Source organism: Oenanthe melanoleuca, chromosome 1A (genome assembly GCF_029582105.1).
Source record: "Oenanthe melanoleuca isolate GR-GAL-2019-014 chromosome 1A, OMel1.0, whole genome shotgun sequence".
NCBI lineage: Eukaryota > Metazoa > Chordata > Aves > Passeriformes > Muscicapidae > Oenanthe > Oenanthe melanoleuca.
In genome coordinates this window covers 36,809,584-36,823,237 of record NC_079334.1, presented here as the reverse complement: position 1 = coordinate 36,823,237, position 13,654 = coordinate 36,809,584, and the positions used below count along the sequence as shown (strand labels likewise).

The 13,654-nt window shown below is 35.9% G+C and overlaps 1 protein-coding gene across 3 annotated transcripts in view; it reads left to right on the top strand.

Moving 5' to 3' along the window:
* The window catches only part of CNOT2 (CCR4-NOT transcription complex subunit 2), an 81,428-nt gene that overhangs the window by 49,752 nt on the left and 18,022 nt on the right, over nucleotides 1-13,654 (top strand). For all 3 annotated transcript variants that reach the window (XM_056516276.1, XM_056516277.1, XM_056516278.1), the window contains exons 2-5: nucleotides 656-778; nucleotides 9,207-9,273; nucleotides 12,612-12,759; nucleotides 13,359-13,541. In XM_056516276.1, coding sequence (XP_056372251.1) covers nucleotides 668-778; nucleotides 9,207-9,273; nucleotides 12,612-12,759; nucleotides 13,359-13,541 — 509 coding nt within the window. In that variant the 5' untranslated portion in view covers nucleotides 656-667. The remainder of the gene's footprint in view (nucleotides 1-655; nucleotides 779-9,206; nucleotides 9,274-12,611; nucleotides 12,760-13,358; nucleotides 13,542-13,654) is intronic.

Genomic DNA, 13,654 nt, shown 5'->3' with positions numbered 1-13,654 from the left:
CTGTTTCTCTGGTTTCCATTTCCTGAATTAGCAGCTCTGTGTGCATGTGCACTTCTGGGAGTAAGGGTAAAATAAAATCTAGTGGGTTTTTATGGGCTGTCTGCAGTAACTTTGCCAGTCTGTGATGAGGTTGTTGAGTGTGGTAAGCTCAACCTTCTTACTTAGTCATGGAGCCTGAGTGGGGTCAAGTAGAAAGCTGGTTTTCCAAGTTCTGGTCATGAGACAGGGAAGATTTCACAGATTTTATTTTTATTCTCTTTTTTATATTTGTTTGGTTTTTTTTGAGGTACTTAACTCTAAGGACTATTTGTAATTATTTCCCTTTAAGCTGAAAATGTTTACCTGAGGAGAGGAAAACAAGAGAAGTTTGCTCTTTTATTTTCTGACGTGTTGTAGTTTTAAGTAAGCTTGCGTGTAAGGTCATGAAACTCAAAAAATAAACATAACAACACCCTTCCAAAAAAATGAAACCATGCCCCCTTTCCCCACCCCAGTGTTGCATGAAAATCTCTCTTGAAAGAACACTGGCAATATACGGAAAGTAATTTTAAGAGCAATTTTCAGATATTTAGTTATAGGTTTTTGACAATTTTTCCATATATATATTTAAAATACAAATAATATATGGTATATAATAAATTTTCTTCTTATTTAGGTGACAAACAGCATGTTTGGTGCTTCAAGGAAGAAGTTTGTAGAGGGGGTTGATGGTGACTACCATGATGAGAACATGTACTACAGCCAATCATCGATGTTCCCACATCGGTCAGAAAAAGATGTAAGTTGAATAAGCTTAGTTTTTCTCCTTTCAGTACTGAGATAGTTTCAAGAATGAAATGTATGTGAGGAAGGGCTTCATTTAGCTTTAAGCTCTATGTGGCTGTTTCTGGTGATAAGTGCTTTAATTTCAGTAAATTTATTAATGTAAACTTCACCTATATGCTTGCCAGTGTTGTTTATTTCTTTTTTTCATCTTAAAACATTGTATTTGTAATTTAAATTGAATTATTGATTATATCTTGTGCTTCCATGCAGTGCCTACAGGCTTTTTGTTGTGGTTTTGCATTTTACATCATCCATTTTTAGTTTCTGAAAATGCTTTGTGCAATTTTTTTGCTGAAATATTCTATGTTAGGTATTTAAGGTAATCCTTAGGTAAGGATTACCTTTTAGGTAATCCTGTCTTAAATTTCAAGGACTTTTGACATGGAGAAAGAACTAGCAGTAAATAATTTTGGACATGTTATTTTTGTTTCAACCTCAGTGTAGCTAAGAGCTAAAAGTTTTCTTTTAAATTACCTGTTTTTCACTAGAGAAAGCAGTTGTAGATAAACAGGACTAATATGGTGATTGAAATTGAAAAGTTGCATGTTACTCACATGCACAAGTGCTTCCAAGATCATACAGATGTTGACTGGATAGGTTATTTTAGGCTGACAATTTTGGTTTCTTAGATGAGATTATATCTTGCTCAAGCCATCTTTTACTAAAGAAGTTGCTTTGACTTGAATCATTACATGCTTGCTGAGCTAAGTGGGGAAGAGGAACAGAGTATATGCATGAATGCTCTGTAAATTTTTCTGCATTTGGTCAGTGCATTATAACCAGGTGAATAATCCTTTGCAGAGAAATTAGGTGTTTTATAGAACTTTCAAAACACTGAACAGGTTAAGAAAATAGTTTAACTTTTTGCTGGCAGCAAGTGGTATCATTGTAATATGAATTGGCAAGACGATGCACTGGGTGCCCGCAAAACAATTGCAGAAATAACTTTTGTGGCTAATTTCACCAACAAAATTGAGCTGTCTGTGCACTCAGAAACATAATTTTCAGGACTTGGATACATATATTTTTATTTGGATGGAGTGACAGTGGTAGAAATTGGTAACTCAAGGCCCTCATGTACTTTTGAAACTACAGTTGTTAAATTAGCAAAACAAAAATGCAGATGAGAAAAGATTAGACCAGTTCAGTCTGAACTACTTCGATTTCTCATGTATGAGAATGTAAGAAGGGCTCCACAAGGTTTGATCAGTCTAGCCCAATCCACTGAAAAATCTGTATGTGAGTATATAAGATCAGGGCATCTTCTGTTGCTCTGAACTGTAGTCATATAGACACACATGCATTTCAATGAAGGTCTACCCAATCAGAAAAGTTAGGCAATTTTTTTCAATTAAGATTTTTTTCAGATCTTGGCCCAGTCCTTTGCAGTTCATTTTCTTTTCAAGGGTTTCTTCCATCCTGAGCTGAAGCATATCTGTGATGGATGAAATGCAGGGGTTCCTCTGTTGTGGGACAGTTGCACGACGGCAGATCTCAGTGATGCTGATACAACAAAGGGGGGGTCAAAGGCCTTCTACTGTGATTCTACTAAACTGATTTGTAGAACTTTTACTGTGTTTTGAAATACTTGGCCTTATAAGGAGATGGCACTTTTACAAGAGAGAAAACCCTGAAGATTTAGCTTGCTATTGTGGTTGAGATCCAGAATCTTGCTAAGTTTTGGAAATGAAGTGTGTAAGAGTTTAGTCAGTTTTCTGGAGACAACTTTGACTTTAAGGCTGCTGAACCTCCTTGATCCAGATGAATTGCTGACTTTTTAATGCTATTATTTCAGGATTCTGAGGAAACCTGTGGTACCTTCTTTCCTAAGCTATCTTTCTTGCCTTAGTGATAATTTTACTTCAGATGCTTCATGTGGAGTTGTATGTATTTAAGAATTCCCATGAAACTCCCTTGTGTCAGGAGCAGTTTTAGCATTCACACTAATGCTGGTTGGCTGAATAGAGATACTGTACATTAACCTAACTTGTAATTGTCTTAATAGTTTTGATCCATTTGTGAAGTGAGAAAGAACCCTAAAGTTTATTTTGAAAAATAAATGGATTAATGTCTTAATTATAAAATGACAGACAGGTATTTTCACATGCATTACTTTGCATGTAGACATTCTTGTAGATTTGACTGAATAGTGAGTTGGTTGCTCTGCTTGCTTAGTCAAGCACATGGCTTGGGCTTCACTCTTTGAAGTGTGAGTTACAATGCAACAGAGTTACTTTTCACCTTCCAGAAGAGTGATTAAACATTCTTTGCATGTATTACTGAGTATGCAATATGGTTTTTTTGAAAAAAAACTGCAACCAACCAACAAAAGGCAAAAAAAAAAGGAAAAAAACCAAAACCAAACCCCTAATGGAAACAAACAAATAAACTTTAAACGTATGAAATTTGCAATGCCATTGATAGTGGCAAAAGTGGTAAAAAATAGTTGGAAGGAATTGCAGGAAATAAGATTAGTAACAATTGAAGGAACTTTGTGTTTTAGTGCAGTTCACTTTCAGAGCCTGTCATCATCTGCATATAGTGTGCATTTTCATACGAAAGTTGTACAGTGTGCTGAAAGAACAAAAAGTTTCAAATGCAAAATGCGCCCTGTGTTGCCTATAAGTTTGCACTGGAATGGATTTATCAAATAAAACAATATATTATAGACTAATTTTGCTTGGAGACAAAAGTGTGTTTTTAACTATTTCACACAGTATGCAAGTATGTATCTGAAAAATGTGTATCTGAATATGTTAGTTCACATCCCTTTACAATTTGGAATTCTGTCACAAGGAAATTAATTTTACTGTTGATGACGGTAGTGTGATTTTCACTGTGATTATGTTTGTACTTAGACTTTTTATAGAGCAATTGAATGACCATGATAGGTGTTCTATACTTTTCTGTGCTTCATCTTCACTTAATCTAGAAGCTTTATTTTACTGCATCTCCACTTCACAATGTATTATAATTTTTATATGTCAGCTCTAGCTTTTGAAGTGGTGCCTTTAACTAGATTAATTCCACACATAAAATCATGTGCATTTTATAGAAGGGGAAGATTATGGTTTCTTACCCAATAACTCAATTCATTTAACATTCTATTTGGTAATATTGATGGTGTATGAGCTCAGTGGTGGGCATTTTGTTTAGTTTTTGGTTTTTTTGTATGCAGCTGGTTATTTAGTCGGTATAAAGTATTTGTTTTGTTGTCCTAGTTCTTAATTGCTGTGGCATTTATAGCATCTTTCAGTGAGCTTTCAGTAGTCATGTGGCTCATTGGTAAACTGTGCTATCAAACTGTTTCTACACAGGGAGAATTTCTTTTTACTTGGGTAGCCATGTTAACCTCAAAGTAATAATGTCATTGTCCTTCAGAAGCAGCATCTTGTCTCTAAGATCTTGAGATATTGCTGCCATCAACAGTGTGGTTCTGCCTTCTTGTGCTCTCCAAGTGCTGCTGGAGGCAGATCACAACCAACCTGAAATAATGAAATATGAAATACTGAATAAAATTTCATTTATTTTACAGTATTATATTTGGGTTTCTATTTCACAAATTACTTACAGCAGTAATAATTTTCACTGGCAGATAATACCCTGTATTTATATATGTATACATGGTTTTCATTGATTTATGATACTGAGATTTGGAAATACTTTCTTGTAGCATGGAAATTTTGTGAGTGCTGTAGTGTATTAAAAAGTGGTGTAAAGAGGAAGACTAATAATACTACTTAAAAACTGTCAGAGTCTAGGAAAATTCGCATTTTTATGTGTTATTTGCTAACTTGTTTTACTACTGTTTTTTACATCAGCGTAACACTTTCTTCTTTTGAGGCTGTGGGTGGATCAGATGTTGTTATTATAAAATTGTGCAGCACAGATGGCAGATACCAGAAATAAAGTAATGTAAATACAAAATGATGCTGATGTTTGCAGCTGTGAGAAAGAAACCATCATTTATCAGGCCAGATATTACTCACAAACTTGCTTATTTTAACACATTGTTCTAGGATTTGACTTTGTAGTTCTAAATCAATGTATTTTAGCTACAGCTTGCCTCATGTTAAAGAAAGTGGCTTTAGGCTATAACTACATAATGTAGCAGCCTTCACAGAACTGCTTTATTGAGTTTCCTTGGTGCCACCCTGCTGACGTGTGCTACCATGGCAGTGATGGTGGCAGGCAGCTGTCCCCAGGCCGAGTTGGGGCTTTGCTTGGAAGAGGCAGGAGCCTGTTTGGCCAGCGCTGTAGGTGGACCTCCCTCCCACCACCTCCCTCTGCTTTCAGGAAGGCTGCAGCCTATGTTCTCCACTGTCCTGAGAGGGCTGTAAAGTGCAGTGTTTTCTTCACAGTTCTGGCAAATTTAAGCATTTCCTGGTGCTGTATTTTTTTAATATATGTTGACACTCTCAAATGAACTTACTGCAGTAAACAGATCAAGAGTAATGAAAGCAGTTACAGTAAAATCTCTCAGCACTAGGGGTAGGAAGTTGTCTGATAGCCCCTTGCAGCTTACTGATTCTTGGTGTGGACCAGTCCAGAAAAATCAGGCCATCTGCTTGGATCATCCGTTGGTCTGAGTTTAGATGCATAGCCTTCCATGATCAAAATTGCTCTGTCACTGTTTGAGACTCTCGAGTAAAAAAAATTATGTCCATGTCTTCAGTGAGTGTCATGGACTCAGTCTTTCAGCCTGCCCAGTACTGAGTGTTGATCTTTCCTATATCCTGGTAGAAAAATGTGCAGCCTTCATTTTACACAGGGTCTTTTTTGCTCAGTAGTCCCCCTGTCTCATGGGAGAGGCAAGTTCTAGGCCTTCTCTGTCTCCTCATAACGACATAGGAAAAGCTAATTGAAAAAAAAAAAAATCTGCCTAGTTTGGTGATACTGCTTTGCGGGGTTTTGTGGCTGTTAACCACTAGCAAATTGATTTTGGTTGTTACAACTATAAGTCTGAGCATTTTCTCCCTAAGATTCTAACATAACTGGCTAAAGCTTAGTAGGTCTTAACAGCTGAAAGAGGCTTTAGTCGCCTTAAGGCTGCTTTGATTTTTATTAAGGTAACAACTTTTGGCTATTGTAGACAAAAAGAAATTCAAGTGGCTTTCAGTTACAGTTGCAAGTATGCTCTTGGAGAGTTGTTATATGTTATGTGTCATGTAACAAGTAGCCCAGTCAGATGAAATAAAGATTGCAAAATGCCAGGAGAAATGTTTTTAGTACTATTAATACCATTCATCTTGAATCTTCGTTATCTTGCTAGACCAAGTTGGAGTAGACTATAATGGTGACTCAGTGGCTTTGAATGCAAGTCAAGATTCTGGTAATATAGATGAAGGTTTTGCTGAATTTAATTTTTGTTGTTGATCTAAATTGTATGGAAATAGTTTTTAAAAATAGACAATTTTAAACTGTTCCTTACTTAGATATGACAGAAAAAGGTGTTTAATAAAATAAAGATGGAATAAGTGAGATACCCATACAGCATATTCCTGGTCTGTAAGATTTGAGAAATGCTGCATTTAATCTGCCTGGAACAGATCCACAGGATTTTTCATTGATTTTTTTCGGCTTGTTATCTTTGATGTCCGAAGTGTGTTATGGCATTAAATTATCAGACTTACTGAATTTAACGCTTGGTCTTTATTATGGTTTTCTGTAAAGGTTTCTCTACAAGTCATTTTGCAATTAACTTTTCATGTAAAAGTAAGTGACACAGTAGATGTGACCTACTTTTCAATATTTCAAAAGAAAATCCTCTTTCTAATAAGAAGTGTTCAATATGTATTATTTGCTACTGCTTCTAACTGAATTTTAAAAATCAAGTAGTACTCATTGTACAGGAGGTCAGATTCTTTTTTCTCGTTTTAAAGGAATCTATTGCCTCTTTGGGCTTTTCTGATTATGGGAGTTTTTTCTCCAAATTAACATTATAAATAAAATATTTTATGCTGAGGTCTGTACCATCTTCTGCTTATTACATCACATGCCATCCCAGCAGTTTTTTAGTTTCCTGAGCAGCTGTGCTTATGGGTTATTCTTTTTTGGCTTAGCTGTTTTGTTTACCTGACCAAAGCTGGTACTTTTTGACTGATGTCTCTTTTTGAACTTGAGTCTCAGAAGGTGTATTATAACTTTCTGCCTCTCATTTTTCCCCCATAGAATTACAATTTTTCACACCTTGCAGTATGTTCTAAGATTTTCCAACTTGTCAAACTAGAATGTTGTTTTTACTTTGTCTTTCCTTTCTTAAAAACTGCTGTGTCAGCTTGTTTTATCGGTGTTTGTTAGTTTTGGGGGGAGGAAGTAGTGTGCATTTGAAATCTTGTTTCCCAAGTGTCTCCTCTTCAGCATGCTTTGGTGCGTGTTGCAGAGCAATATTAGTGTGAGTGAATTTTATTCCTTCTGAATGGAAATAGGTTGGAAGAGATGCTCCAGCACTGCACCAGGCATGTACCACTCACTAATGGGCCTCTAGTGCATGGCATCAAGTGTTCTAGTTAGGAAAGCATATGGTAGCTGGTAGGCCCCCAGAACCAACTTTTTTTTACAGATGTGCTTCCCTCTAGCTGCATCACTTGTTGATGCAGATATGGCCTGTGAACCTGGTTATATGAATGCTGAGCTGAAGCCACTGGGTATTACAATTAAAGTGAGTTTTTGTTCACAGTGAGTTCTTCAGTAAGAAAGAAAATCTTGTCTTGCTCTTTCAAGCCTCTTTGTGTATTAGTGTGGTAGTTTGTTTCTGTAGTTCCTTACTATCAAATACCTGCACTTTGTTCTTAATACATTTGAGTAAAATGTATGCTGAGTTAGGTTCTGATACATTTTTGATGATCTACAGTAACTGCCTGCTGTAATTTATTTCATGTATGTATTTAAAAAAATCATAAATACCTAGTGACTTACAGATATGAATGCCACTTTTGATACTTAGTGACTTACTGTGCATGTCTTCTTTTTCATTTCTACCATCTGAATTTGTTCCCAGTATAGGCAACTAGCAGGTTCAGTTTATAAGGTTTGTTTGAATTTTGCATCTGCCTAGTTTATTTCAACAGAGCAGTTTGAAGTTTATCACAGTAAAGTTATTTTGATTTGAATTCTTTACTCTCAAGTTGAAAACCCTTGAAATTGCCTTATTTCTAAGAATCCAGACATTCCTTTCCTTGAAACTATCCTAAAATTCAGTCCAAGTCCAGACTAATTCACTAAACGAGCAGCTATTTGCCCGTGTGTTACTATGTAGAAGTAGCATGTTCTGTTTTGGGAGGAGGGATTAGGTCAGCTAATAACTCCTCTTGCTCCAGGGGAACAATCAGCTATATCTAGTTGTTGGTGAGCTAGTCAACAAAAAGTGTACAGGGATGGATGTTCCAATATTTAACTTCCCTTAAGATTACAATGGGTTTGTTTTCCAAGTATTTAGATTATAGGTCCTGTTTCTCAAATTTATTATTCTTTACATTTCTTCAGAAGCATGGAGAACAGTTTGTTTTCCTCTTAGAACAATGTCTGTAAATCTGGTGTCATGTGCCTACATTGGTTGCCATCTTTCTGGGCTATGCAAACCCAAATCTCCATCTTTCTTCATAGAGAGTGATGGTGGGGTTTTTATGGGGTTTGTTTGTTTGATGGGGTTTTTTGGTTGGTTGGTTTGGTTTTATTTTGGGTTTTTTTTAGTTCTTACTCTTCCCAAGAGTCTGTTGTTTGTCACATTTCTGGTGTGCTCTCTGAACGTTGATAAAGAAGAGTTTAATGGAAATACTTGGAAATATGTGATTTCTCTAAAGTGGGCATGGTAGAGCAGGAAGTATTGCTTCTGGTATTTGTTGGTTCTGTTTGTATTTGCATGAAGCATGAAGCCAGCTCTTAGGGCAGTATATTATAATTTTAACATTGAAATCTTACCTGAAGTTTATATCTGTTCTTATATACTTGCTGCTACCTATCTGCTCATATTGTAAATGATAATATGAAACTCTCACGTGTTGAGAAGGAAAGTATCTGTTTGTATCAGGCATGTTTCACAGAGGAAGATTATCTCTGATATAATTAAATGAGTATTTCTTTTTCTGTAACAATGAGTCTTCTAGCTGCAAGGGTGGAAAACCTGAAAGGTTTTAGATCTTCTCTGCTCTTTTGTTGCAAGTAAAAACTGAGTTTATACAGGTAAAGTAATTTTTATTGATGTGTAATATACTGCTACAGGTGTTACTGTGAAGGTATTTTGGGGAGTTTCTAAAATTTTTCATGACTTTGAATGAGTTTTCAGTTTGTTTTTCTTGCCATAACATAATGTTGTATACTTCCAGAGCAAGATAGCACAATATCTTTGTCTTTAATAAATTCTTATTCTTCTTACATTTTAGATGCTGGCATCACCATCAACATCAGGTCAGCTGTCTCAGTTTGGGGCAAGTTTATACGGGCAACAAAGTAAGAATTCTTTTTATTAATAGTATATTTATTTTATGCTAAATATATTACTGTTTGACACTCTGGAACATGCAGATGGCTTTGTTTTCTGGTGACTAAAAATGACAGTATGTCTCCTTGTGTACAATTATTTTAAGATACATTTTTGCTTTGCTTAGTATTTTTGTAGTGTTTAGTATGCAAAATATCATACTGTCACTTTATAACTGCTACATATTCAAATACAGTACTACTGTAAAAGTTTTCTGTGATTTAACAGACTTTCTGAAGGAAAACCTAAAGAAAGCTAGCTGAGCCAAAATGAGCCTAGTTCATAAAACTATGTAAGGAATAGAAGGAAATTATGCCTTAAATATAACTGATACTTCATGCTCTACAGGAGCACAGTAAATCTTGCGTACATGCTTGGCAGCCTGCATTTGGCAGAGCTATGCCATTAAGCTTATTGCTTTCTGCATCACTGTTTTTCTTTCCTGTACCTTGAGAACTTGTGTTTGCCAGTCATATGGACACCGTTGCAATAGAAGTGCTATAGAGCGACAGTCACGGTGTAATGCCCACTTAAAGACCACCTAACTTAGGGCCGGCTTTGGGAACTGAACCTCCTGGTAACTGAGAGGTGCACTCAGGCAGTGACTCAGACTATCCGAGTTAGATACAGTTCCACAAGTTAAACTGGTTGTAAATATCATCTCTCCTGTGTCATTTGCCACTGTATGCTTTTAAATGTTTTCTGCTGTCTTGCTAAGTGCATCTGACTCAGATTCCAAGAAAAAGTGTCTTCAGAGTACGTTAGGGAGTCTGGACTTTTTTATCTAGACAAACTAAAAGCTTTGTTTGCTAGATGCATGGCCTTCCCAGCTTCTTTCGGCTTTCTTCAAATGGTTTAAAAAATACAGTGGAGTTTTTTTGGGAGGGGTTTATATTTTGGTGGTGATGTTTTTGTGGAAGTTTGTTTTTTTTATTTTTTTTGCTGTCTCAGTGGTTGTCAATGAGTGATCCTGAAATACAAAGTGCCATTTTATTTTGCTGTTGAGATTTATATGAGCAGCTTCTAGCCAGTCTGAGAGTCATGTTTAGCTCTTGTCTTTTAGGTGCTGATTCTGGCACTGTTGAATTTCCCAGACTACTGTATACAGATACTGAAGTAGTTTATTCAGTTCTGTTTATCACAGTTTTTTGGTTTTTTTGAGGTTATCTTTTTTTATCAACTTGGTTTTTGCATTCAGTTGGTTGCTGTGCCTAGGATGTAATCTCTTAACGTGGAGACAATTATGTCTAAAACCTTGAAAGCAAATATTATCAGGTGTCAGTTTTTACCAGATCTTGAGAAAAAGGAGGAAGAAACTTTTTTTTGTTGAAGTCATGGTTATGATTAAAATACTCTTTAGGAAAAATAAAGCTGATAGTGCCTATTCACTTTTAATGATTGCTGGCTGTCAGTCCTTAAACAAGATGTCATGTTACAGCATTAATGTAACTTAATTTGACCATTAGGAAGGAAATCAGCCATTTCATTGGCCTGCCTTCAGCATAGCCCCTGTAGATCTCGTCTCAATTAGAAAAGTGGAAAAAGAAAGTGTAAGAAAAAAGGGTTTGGGGTTTTATTTTCTTCTTTCAGTGAATATTTCAACTGCTCCTCCTTGTCAGGAATATGATTCTTCACTCTAATAACCCTCATCAATAAAAAAATCTAGTTTAAAGAAAGACAATAAGAAGAAATAATCATCAGTCTAAAACTGGCTTTGCTAAAACAAATGCTTGCACAAAATTAAGTTGAATATCCCAATTGGTTTTTTTGGTGTGCTGTATCTAGTTTGGAAGTGTGCGTATTTTTTCTTTACTATTTTGTTTTTAAAATCCTATGTAATTGTTTATCAGCATGAAATATTATTTATAATACATATTTATGCTCGTTGAAATTATTCTGATGCAGCAAATTGCCAAAATATTTACAGTGAACACTTCAATGTAATCAACTTTTAATGAAATGTTAGGATGCTTGTTATAGCAAGTCACACTACCTCTTAATCTGAATGTATAGCGATAAATGTGAGTGTTACACACTTGAATTTTATTGTAAACTCCCTGCATTTGCAAATTGTAGGGTGGGACAGAGACTGCAGTTCTAGTAGTATAAAAGCTGAATGTGTGGAAGATTTCTTAAGACCTCATCCATGATAATAATTTGAGCATGTGCTGTGTCTGTTCTTTGCATTCTTAGTGTTTTACTGCGTTATACATTGGCATATTCAGTTCTTCTGCTGGGGTGTTGTACCATGGGAGAGTGCTGATCCATCAGAATTTTCATTTGTTTGGTCTGCAAGATAAGGTTTTGAGTTCTGTCAGTCTGCCTCAGCAGCCTTATGCCAAAGCAGTGAGAGCTGACACAGCCATAATTTTTTATATGCTAGGTTTGTTATTATTGACATGTTGCACTAAATTACTTTTCTTGTCTTTGAACATAATTTTGAAACTTCTTAAACATAGAAAAGTGATGTGAGAGTGGTGAAAAAGTTTTTCAGCATTTTGAAACAGGGCAGTAACTGGTTATTTTCTGCTCTTCTCAGTTAAAGTAATTTAATTTTTTATCTCACTGAAATGCTTTTTTATTCTGTCACACACAATTATTTGTGTAGAAAATACTTTTGATCACATTGTTAAAACCATTTTATATGTTTTTAAATGCTAATAGGGGTCTATTAAAATTCTGCTTCCTTTCTTTTCTGATAACATCAAACTTGATCGGAGACGCTGAAGTACTGTTGCCATAAGCAACTTGAACTGTAAAGAGAGAATTGGCCTCAAATGTTGCTTTTGTTGTCCTGAAAACAGTGTTATTGTTAATTAAAGATCCATCACTTTGGTTTTTAATCAGAGATTTGCTTAATTTTTAGGAAGACAAATCAGTGTTCTAAATACTGGTCAAATAGATACTTATTTATTCAAAAGTAATTAGCATATTTCTTGAGTGCAGTTACTGATTTTCTGAAAATGCTGCCTTCTTTTGAGATAATTAGTGGACTTTTCATGTCCTTATAAAAAAACCTCAAAATTCCACCCTTCATCTACAGTATATGGTATCAAAGGAAACAATATTTTGTGACTTCAGAGAAATTCCTTTCAGAGCCTTTCCAGAGTTAAACAGAAATGGGGCTAAATCTGATGATTGAGTTTCTACTATTCAAACAAGGACTTAGTTTTCACACTGCACTTTCCATCAGTCTTTACACTTTTTTGTACATTGTCAGCATAAATTGTTTCCATCTATACCTGATGGAGAAGACTTTGTTCCTGATTGCTCTGTATCTCCACCCCTCTGAATTTTTTTTCAATAGGTGCACTAGGCCTTCCAATGAGGGGAATGAGCAACAATACCCCTCAGTTAAATCGCAGCTTATCACAAGGCACTCAGTTACCGAGCCACGTAACGCCAACAACAGGGGTACCAACAATGTCACTTCACACGCCTCCATCTCCGAGCAGGTATTTATCCATAGCCAATGTTTCTGCCATTGTGTCTTTCTGCAGAGATCTTGGTAAATGTTCTGCATATTTTGCCTCATATTTTACCGTCTGATAAATTAAAAAAAGAGGAAAAGTAGTTTCTGGGGACCACTGCCTGTGTTAGGGAAATAGTACCATAAAAAAAAGTAAGGATTTACTGTAAGAGAATATTTTATTTTTGTATGTAAGGGACAAATTGCTGGCAAATTCTGCTTCAGAATGTAAGAGGTTGTTACTTGATGGTGCAGTTAAAATTTTGCTTTGATGTCATACACTGCGTAAGAATATAAAGGTAGCAGTGCTCATGAGAAAAGAGCTGTAACACCTTTTCATGTGTATAATACTGAAGTATTTATCTAGACCTGATGAAGACTTGATTAGCATGTAATAGGTCATTAGGAATTTCTGAAGAAATTCAGAGCTGCATTAATTATGGAGAGTAATCCAAACACACTGTTTGGTCACTTGAGAGCAAGTTAAGTTGCAACAATTTGGAGTCCATCCTGCGTTAGTAATCTAAATGAGTAGCCAAATACTTTTGTACAGATTCATCTCTGTGGATGGTTTTTCTCTTTCAGGGGGATATTGCCTATGAATCCTAGGAATATGATGAACCACTCCCAGGTTGGTCAGGGCATTGGAATTCCCAGCAGGACAAACAGCATGAGCAGTTCAGGGTTAGGCAGCCCCAACAGAAGCTCTCCAAGCATAATATGTATGCCAAAGCAGCAACCCTCTCGACAACCTTTTACTGTGAACAGGTAAGGCTCTTTAATTGGACCATCCCTGTACAGCATAGACATGCTACTCTGGAATGTAATTTTTTATCCATTAGAACAAATCTTAAAACCTGCATCGTGTACTCATGTCTGGG